This window comes from Capsicum annuum, chromosome 12, assembly GCF_002878395.1.
Source record: "Capsicum annuum cultivar UCD-10X-F1 chromosome 12, UCD10Xv1.1, whole genome shotgun sequence".
In the NCBI taxonomy this organism is placed as follows: domain Eukaryota; kingdom Viridiplantae; phylum Streptophyta; class Magnoliopsida; order Solanales; family Solanaceae; genus Capsicum; species Capsicum annuum.
In genome coordinates this window covers 6,033,558-6,041,168 of record NC_061122.1, presented here as the reverse complement: position 1 = coordinate 6,041,168, position 7,611 = coordinate 6,033,558, and the positions used below count along the sequence as shown (strand labels likewise).

The 7,611-nt window shown below is 28.9% G+C and overlaps 1 protein-coding gene across 1 annotated transcript; it reads left to right on the top strand.

The window, feature by feature from the left end:
• Window positions 1-6: 6 nt before the first annotated feature.
• On the top strand, window positions 7-7,181 carry LOC107851670 (protein DETOXIFICATION 27-like). Its single transcript, XM_047400640.1, has 7 exons — window positions 7-26; window positions 1,119-1,205; window positions 1,793-1,849; window positions 4,459-4,697; window positions 5,529-5,647; window positions 6,312-6,401; window positions 6,857-7,181. Exons 1-7 carry the CDS (start codon window positions 19-21, stop codon window positions 6,914-6,916), a joined length of 660 nt encoding a protein of 219 aa, XP_047256596.1. The 5' UTR covers window positions 7-18; the 3' UTR covers window positions 6,917-7,181.
• The last annotated feature ends 430 nt before the right edge of the window (window positions 7,182-7,611 follow it).

Below are 7,611 nucleotides of genomic sequence, written 5' to 3'. Positions count from 1 at the left end.
TCTGCTTCTTCTGGGGTCATGTTATGGTAAGAATTTCTAACTTCTATTAGAGTTTAATTAAGAGATAAGCCTTCAATACCCCTCCGAACTATGGGCCAAAGTTGTTACGACACACTCCAACTTCACAGGGATCCTATTATCCCTCTGAACTCAATTTAAACGTATTTTTGTCACCCTTTTGTGCTGACGTGGCAACGTTATAGCATAAAATGAGGCTTACGTCAAAGTGCCACATCAGCTAAAAAGGTTGATAAAAATACGATAAAATTTAATTCGGGTGTAATAGGATCTCGTAAAGTCGGAGTGTGTCGTTTCAAATTTGATCATAGTTCTGGGTACGAGATGTTTTTCTCTCTAATTAACTTTTGGTAAATTTGAAAATATTGTTACTCTATGACTGACTATTTTTAAAGACATTGTGACAGAGTTTCAAATTCCATGTGTACCACATGACATGTCATGAAATTTTACTTCTCAAGTATGAAACTCTTTGACAGTAGCTAGTTTTTAAGACAGTCTTAAAACTGATCAGTTAACGCTATTTCTATGTTTAACTTCTATTGAGAGAAAACATACTTTTACATTGATGAGGTTTGTGTTGTTTGGACCCTTCAAAAATGTTAATAGGTTCGTGTCGAATTCTCCAAATATACTATATTTTGTAAAGAATTCAATACGAGTACAATAATATTCTTGAAAAGTCAAAACAACTTAGAATAAAGTTACGTATAAGATATCTATAATCTTTCACAAGTTGATATGTCCTAAGACAAGTAGATAAAAATACACAAATAATATTTTTAAAAAATTACACTATCAATGTTTATAAGTTATTAAATCCTTTTTCTTTCATTGTTTGGTATGGAGTGAGACACGAGGAAGAAGGAAAGAATATATTCATATTGTCATGGTCTATCTATTCTTTTTAAGTTAATCATTATTCGGAACTCATCAATTCTATTAATTCAGATTCAAATTAGGTAGGATAGTTTACTAAGACAAAAGTGCTTCTTACATAACCTTTTTTTTATTTTTAAGACTCAAATTTGAGATATTCTATCATAATTTATTATAATTTTTTTTTCTTTGTTTTTTTTTTTTTGGTGTAAATGATCCAGCTTGGAGAATTGGTATTACAAGGTGTTAATTGTGATGACCGGTAATTTGGAGAATGCTAAAATTGCTTTGGATGCTTTATCTATCTGGTAATCACACTTTTCTTCTTGATCACACATTTTTGTATTTATATAAAAAAGAAAGAAAGAAACAAGTGGATATCAATCAATATTTATGACTCTAATGATGATGATATATAATTTTAGTAATTAGCTGCATGATTAATTCACTCCATCTTTTACATGTTCTTGATAACACGATAGAACAAAATAGAAATTTCGTAAAAAAATATTCAAAGACAGTATAATATTTAACGATGGGTGAACTTGTTCTACACTGTATGTGATTACTTTAATGGTTAATGAAAACACTAGAAAATGTAAATTAACAAGTTAGATGTACCAATTTTATTTTTTATAGCTTTGTACTAATACTGTCATTGTCATTATCATTATCATTATCATTGTTTTTGCCATTATTGAATATTATGATGACAAATCTCATAAATTTGTGTCTCAGTCAAATTTAATGGCCAAGTACTTTCAACTTGTCAAAAGAAGAAAACGACAAAAGTATTTTTCTAATTTGCCTAATGAAAAACAATAGTACCAAATAATTTATCTTTTTTCATGTCATTGTCTTATTTTTATTTTTATTTTTATATTAATTCTTGCAGCATGAACATCAATGCCTGGGAATTGATGATTCCTCTTGGGTTCTTTGCTGGAACTGGGTATGTTCATTTACATAAAATAGGCAAAAACTCATACTCAGCTTTTAAGTACCCATTATTTTTTATTTAGACACCTCAAATGAATATTATTTCATTTTGATACTTCAAGTAGGTATAAAGTATGCCACTTTAACACTTTTTGTTGAGTTGTCAAGGTGCATGTGACACACGCATTGAAGACGCGTTTGGGTGGCATTTTCGTAATTTTTCAGTGGCATTTGCATAATTTTCATTTTTCTTCTCTTTTCTTCTTCTTGTTTTTTCTTCAATCCATTAACTTACCATCATTTTTTTTCTTAACAGATCCTTATGCTAAAATGGTTAAATCAAGAATCTTACTTTTTTTATGAAAGAAGAAATCAAAATTATAAGAAATAAGAATGTTTAAGAAATAAAGCTAAATCAGTGAAGAAAAATTGAATTCAAACAAAATTAATAAAAAAATTTAAAATCGAAGCATAAAAATTAAGAAAAATTAGTGAAGGAAAATTGAAAATCAAAGCAAAATTGCTGAAAGAAATTAAAAAATAAAAGCTAAATCCGTGAAGAAAAATTAAAATCAAATAAAATAAATTAAAAAAATAAAAAATTGACTGGTGGGTGGGTGGGGTGGGAGGGGCGACGGGATGGGTGGACTCGTCGGGTGGGGGTGGGTGGGTGGACTGATGGGGTGAGTGGGGGAAAGGGGTTATTATTGATTTTTTTTTTTGAAAAAAAATTAATTAATGATTTAAAAATTATTTTTTAGAGAAATGACACGTGTCGGCATATTATTTGTCACTTTACTCATCATCAGACGCGTGTAATACATGCACAGATGCGTGTAATACACGCACACAATATAAATTTGCTGATTCAGCAAAAGTGTCAAAGTGGCACACTTGAAGGCCGTTTGAGGTGCCAAAATGAAACAGTGTCCACTTGAAGTGTCTAAATGAAAAATAATGCGTATTTAAGGAGCTGCGTATGAATTATGCCTAAATTTTATATTTCAATTTGCTATAGTATTATATAATGAAAATATGTGGTTGGTACTGGTTAAGTCTTTCATTTCGATAGGAAAATTGGAATATGTCTTGTTATAGATAATACTAGGTCACTTGTTTGCCTATAGTTAGAACTTAGAAGTAGAAGCTGAGGGCGTCGTTTGTTCGCGTTTCAGAAAAGGTTAAAAAGTATTAATAATTGTCTGAGAAGTGGGAAGTCAGTTTTTGTTTGATTATAAGGATAGTAGTTTTTCTTGGGTCAAAAGCGGCTGAACCAACTATGTTTACTTACTAGTTATATAATTCTGAACTCAACTCTATCATTGTTATGCATTTGATGATAAGTTCAAAATTCGTAAGCTTTAAATTTTAGTTCTATTTCTATAGATAAGATCCTCTCAATCTCTACTGGAAATCAACAATAACAATATACTCAATATATTCTCATCTAATGGTTAATGCGATCGGAAGAGGATAAGTGTAAATAGTCCATACAATTATTTGGTGAGATAGAAAACCTGTTTTCGATAAACTTCCAACTCAAAATTATTCTCTACTACAAGTCTCGAATTAAAAATTGCAATCAAGATTCAAAACTGAAGAATTCGGTATCGTAATCCTTTAAAATTACTAAATTAGTGATTTTTATATATCCAATTTATATAAGTAAGATGACTAGTTATATAATTATCAGATAATTATTATATAGTTATATCAGTTTGATGATGAGTTCAAAATTCATAAATTTTGAATTCTAATTTTATCTCCATAAATAAGATCGTCTCATCTTTAATTAAAATGTCTCGAATTTAAAGTCAAAATCAAGACTTTAAACTAATGAATTCAATATTTTAATTCTTTAAAATTTACTAAATTAATAATTTATATATATTCAATTGATATAAATAAAAATTATTGTGTTATAATCGTGCACGTAATCGAAATGCTAGCTATATTGTCAGATTTCCAAAAGTCTTACCAGAAATTCGGCATCTGACATAATCCAACAGTTTCTTTAAAATAGGAAAAAAAGTAGAACAATGATTGAATCACATGTTAGTAAGATAAGGTCCACAACATCTAATTTTGTCAAAGTACATGTGAGTTTTGAATGATATCCTATTTAAGGAAATAGATTTTTTTATGAAAAGTGTACGTAAAATAAATAATTTTTTACACTATCAAGTTATTTTAGAGATTAGTAAATTGGAAAATAAAGTAAATTATCAGTCTTACTAGTCGCATTGCTTTCATTTTTTTTTAAATTACCAGCGCATTGATTATGGTTTAATCGAATTTAGTAGCTTTGATCTAATTTCTTTATTTATATTAAAATATTCATTGAATATGTACAAAATATCAAACTAGAACTCAGCTATTTTATAGAACTAAAATCTCGAATCCATAGGTTTTAAATCTTGACTCGATCACTGTCTACATACATCAAATGTAAAAGATGAATCCAAAATTTCAATTTGCCGAATATGATCTTGATTTTCTTACTATTGAATCCATTATATCTTGAAATTTATTGATTCTACATTTAATTAATGCGTGATCTTTGTCACATATATCTATATTATATGTCGAGAATACTGAATGTAGTTGAACCCGTTGATGCAGAGTAAGAGTAGCAAATGAGTTGGGAGCTGGAAATGGAAGAGGGGCAAAATTTGCAACAGCAGTAGCAGTAACACAATCAATAGTGATTGGATTATTCTTCTGGATTTTGATAATATTTTTCCATAATGAGCTTGCCTTAATTTTCACAACAAGCAAACCTGTTCTTGAAGCTGTTCATAAACTAGCTATTCTCTTAGCTTTCACTGTTCTCCTCAACAGTATTCAACCAATTCTCTCAGGTAAATTTTTATAGAATTTAAAAGTTAAGTTGATTAAGCCAGAGGCGGATTTAGGATTACGTTCCGCGAGTTCAATTGAAATACATGAATAAGATCAATCGTACTGACTCTAAATTCTGAATTTACTTGTGCTTGTTGTGTATTATTAACATGACGTATGATTTATAGAGGCGGATTTAGGACTATGTTATGTGAGTTCGGTTGAAATACATGAATAAGACCAATCCCACATACTCTAGATTCTAGAGTCAACTCTGCTTGTGTGATATTTATATGAAATGTATGATATATAGAGGCAGATTAAGGACTATATGTTATGCGAGTATGATTGATATACATGAATAAGACCAAATCTACCTAGTCTAGATTCTAGATTTACGCTTGTTTGTTGGGTAACATTTACAGTCAGAGGCAGATTTAAGTATATGTTATGCAAGTAATTCAATTGAAAATACATAAATAAGACCAATCCCATTGATTTTTGATTCTGCATTTACCTTTATTTATTGTGTAATTTTTATAGACATGTATGATATATAGAGACGGATTTAAAATTTGACGTTTATGAATTCTTATAACAACTTCAAGTTAATACGTACAATAGTAACTAGATTATGTGAATCCTTAACCAACACTATATTATAGATCTGCCCTTGACGACATTCGGTATTTTAAAAGTACGTGATGTGAGTTTGTCTAAATTCACTACCTTCAGCTCGAACAAATATAGGAATCTCGCTGATTTTAAATTCTGAATTTATTAAAAAATTTAAGTTTATGTTCTATACTTTATTAATTTTTTTTTTCCAATTACTCTCTGGATATTTATAGGAGTTGCTGTTGGATCTGGATGGCAATCATATGTTGCATACATAAATTTGGGCTGCTATTATTTACTTGGAATCCCTCTAGGCTTTATTATGGGTTGGGGTTTCCACTATGGTGTCATGGTATGTTACTCATATTTAACTTTAACCTCTATGCACAAAGTTTTTCTACCAGTAAAGGACAATTCGGTGCACGATAGCTCCCATTTATATATGGAGTTTGAAAAAAAGTCCCACTATGAGGGTTTATTGTAGGGATAACAACTTAAATTCCGACAGTTTGAAGCTTAATTACAGAAAATTTTGATATTTTGCATAATTACTAAAAATCTCGATTTTTGATCTGTCGAGATACATAATTAGTTTTTGATACATCCGATGAAGATATATTTTTTTTCTTATAAAGTTACATAATTTAATTTTTATTCATTTTTTTTTTAATTTTGAGTCTGTCGAGATACATAATACATCCAACAAAGATACATTTTTTCCTTTGTAAAGATACATAATTAGTTCCTGATACATTTTTTGTGATTTTGGGGATGTTGAGATACATAGTTAGCTCCTGCTACATCAAACAAAGATATGTAATTAGTTGGACTTTTTGTAATTACTTTATAAGGGTGGAGATTTGTATAGATATGACAAGTTAAAGTGTATATTTATGTTTTTTTTTTTATTGTATGCAATTTTACCTTGCATTTTTGTTCGAGCGGTTACATTAGTGCTGCATGAATTGGTTAAAACTGGAATTAAAGTTTCTGAAAGTGAAATTATTTTTGTATAGGGAATATGGGCTGGAATGATATTTGGTGGAACAGCAGTTCAGACTTTGATATTGGCTATAATCACAATTAGATGTGATTGGAGTAAAGAGGTAACAATTCTTTTTGTTTCTCATCTGGTGTTCAAATATTCATTTTTTTTTTTGAAGTTTTGATTAATTTGGATTCGTGTCAAAAATTTTCACTTTAGAGAGCGGTAAAATATTCTCTACAACCCTCTCGATATTTGATATTTATGTGTGAATAGAGATTAAAGACATCTTAATTTATAGAGTTTAAATATGAAACCTCTAATTCAGAATGAAAAAGTACTTATCTCGTGTCAGAAATTTTACGACTTTACACATAATAAGAGATATATGGAGTTAGCATATAATATGCACTAAGTAAATGTTTTTGTTTTGATATTATTAGTGTATTTAAAGCTGTTGGGAGTGGATAACTTACTTATTTTTAATGTTACAAATCTTGTCTCATTTTTGGAACAATTATGTATAATTATTTTTAAGTGATCTCACTGTTTAAAATCCTTTTGATTAAAATGCAGGCAGAGAAGGCCTCAATTCATATAAGAAAATGGGACGACGTTGGTCACTTGACTTCATAGAAATAGTGACCAGTCGTATGTTGAACGTCAGTAGGATCTGATATTCATTCCTTACTCAAGTACGAAGGTGGCAGTTTCAACCTAAATATTTATGATGACGAAAAAACAACAATAAGAATATTTGTCATTTTTATCTCGAAATTTTGTGCATTGATTTAATTTTCAGGCTAATTAATCTAGTTGTAATTTTTCTTTCGGACACAAAAGTGAAGCAACATATGTATAAAATTTTAAGTGAAGTTGATTAATTATGTGTATTTTTGTATCGTTGGAATGTAAAATAGAAATTGATAGTTTCCATTCTGTAAAATAGTTTAGAAATTTTTAGGTTTGAGCTATATATTGTTAATATGTATATATTTTTTTTAAAAAAAAAAGAAAATGACATTTATATTATATGCAATAAAGAATTAGTTAGATGAAAGTGACATTAAATTAGTTAGATTAATTTAAAACAATGTTAAGTGTTTTTAAGGAGGTTTAATTTATTCATTGATATAAGATTTTGAGTTGAATGCTCAGTTTCTTTCATGTGATATCAGAATCTATTTTTGACAAACTTATTTGTATAATTCCTTTGTTATCGTTGTATTCGATGCTCTGACTTCTATATGTTTCTCTACATTGAGAATTACTACACCAATTAATTTACAATTTTAGTTAGATGCTCATATTATAGAGGAAGATATATATAT

Coding starts and splice junctions, on each gene's coding strand:
- LOC107851670 (XM_047400640.1), top strand. Junction 1,850..4,458: donor GGGTTCTTTGCTGGAACTGG/GTATGTTCATTT, acceptor CCGTTGATGCAG/AGTAAGAGTAGCAAATGAGT. Junction 5,648..6,311: donor GTTTCCACTATGGTGTCATG/GTATGTTACTCA, acceptor ATTTTTGTATAG/GGAATATGGGCTGGAATGAT.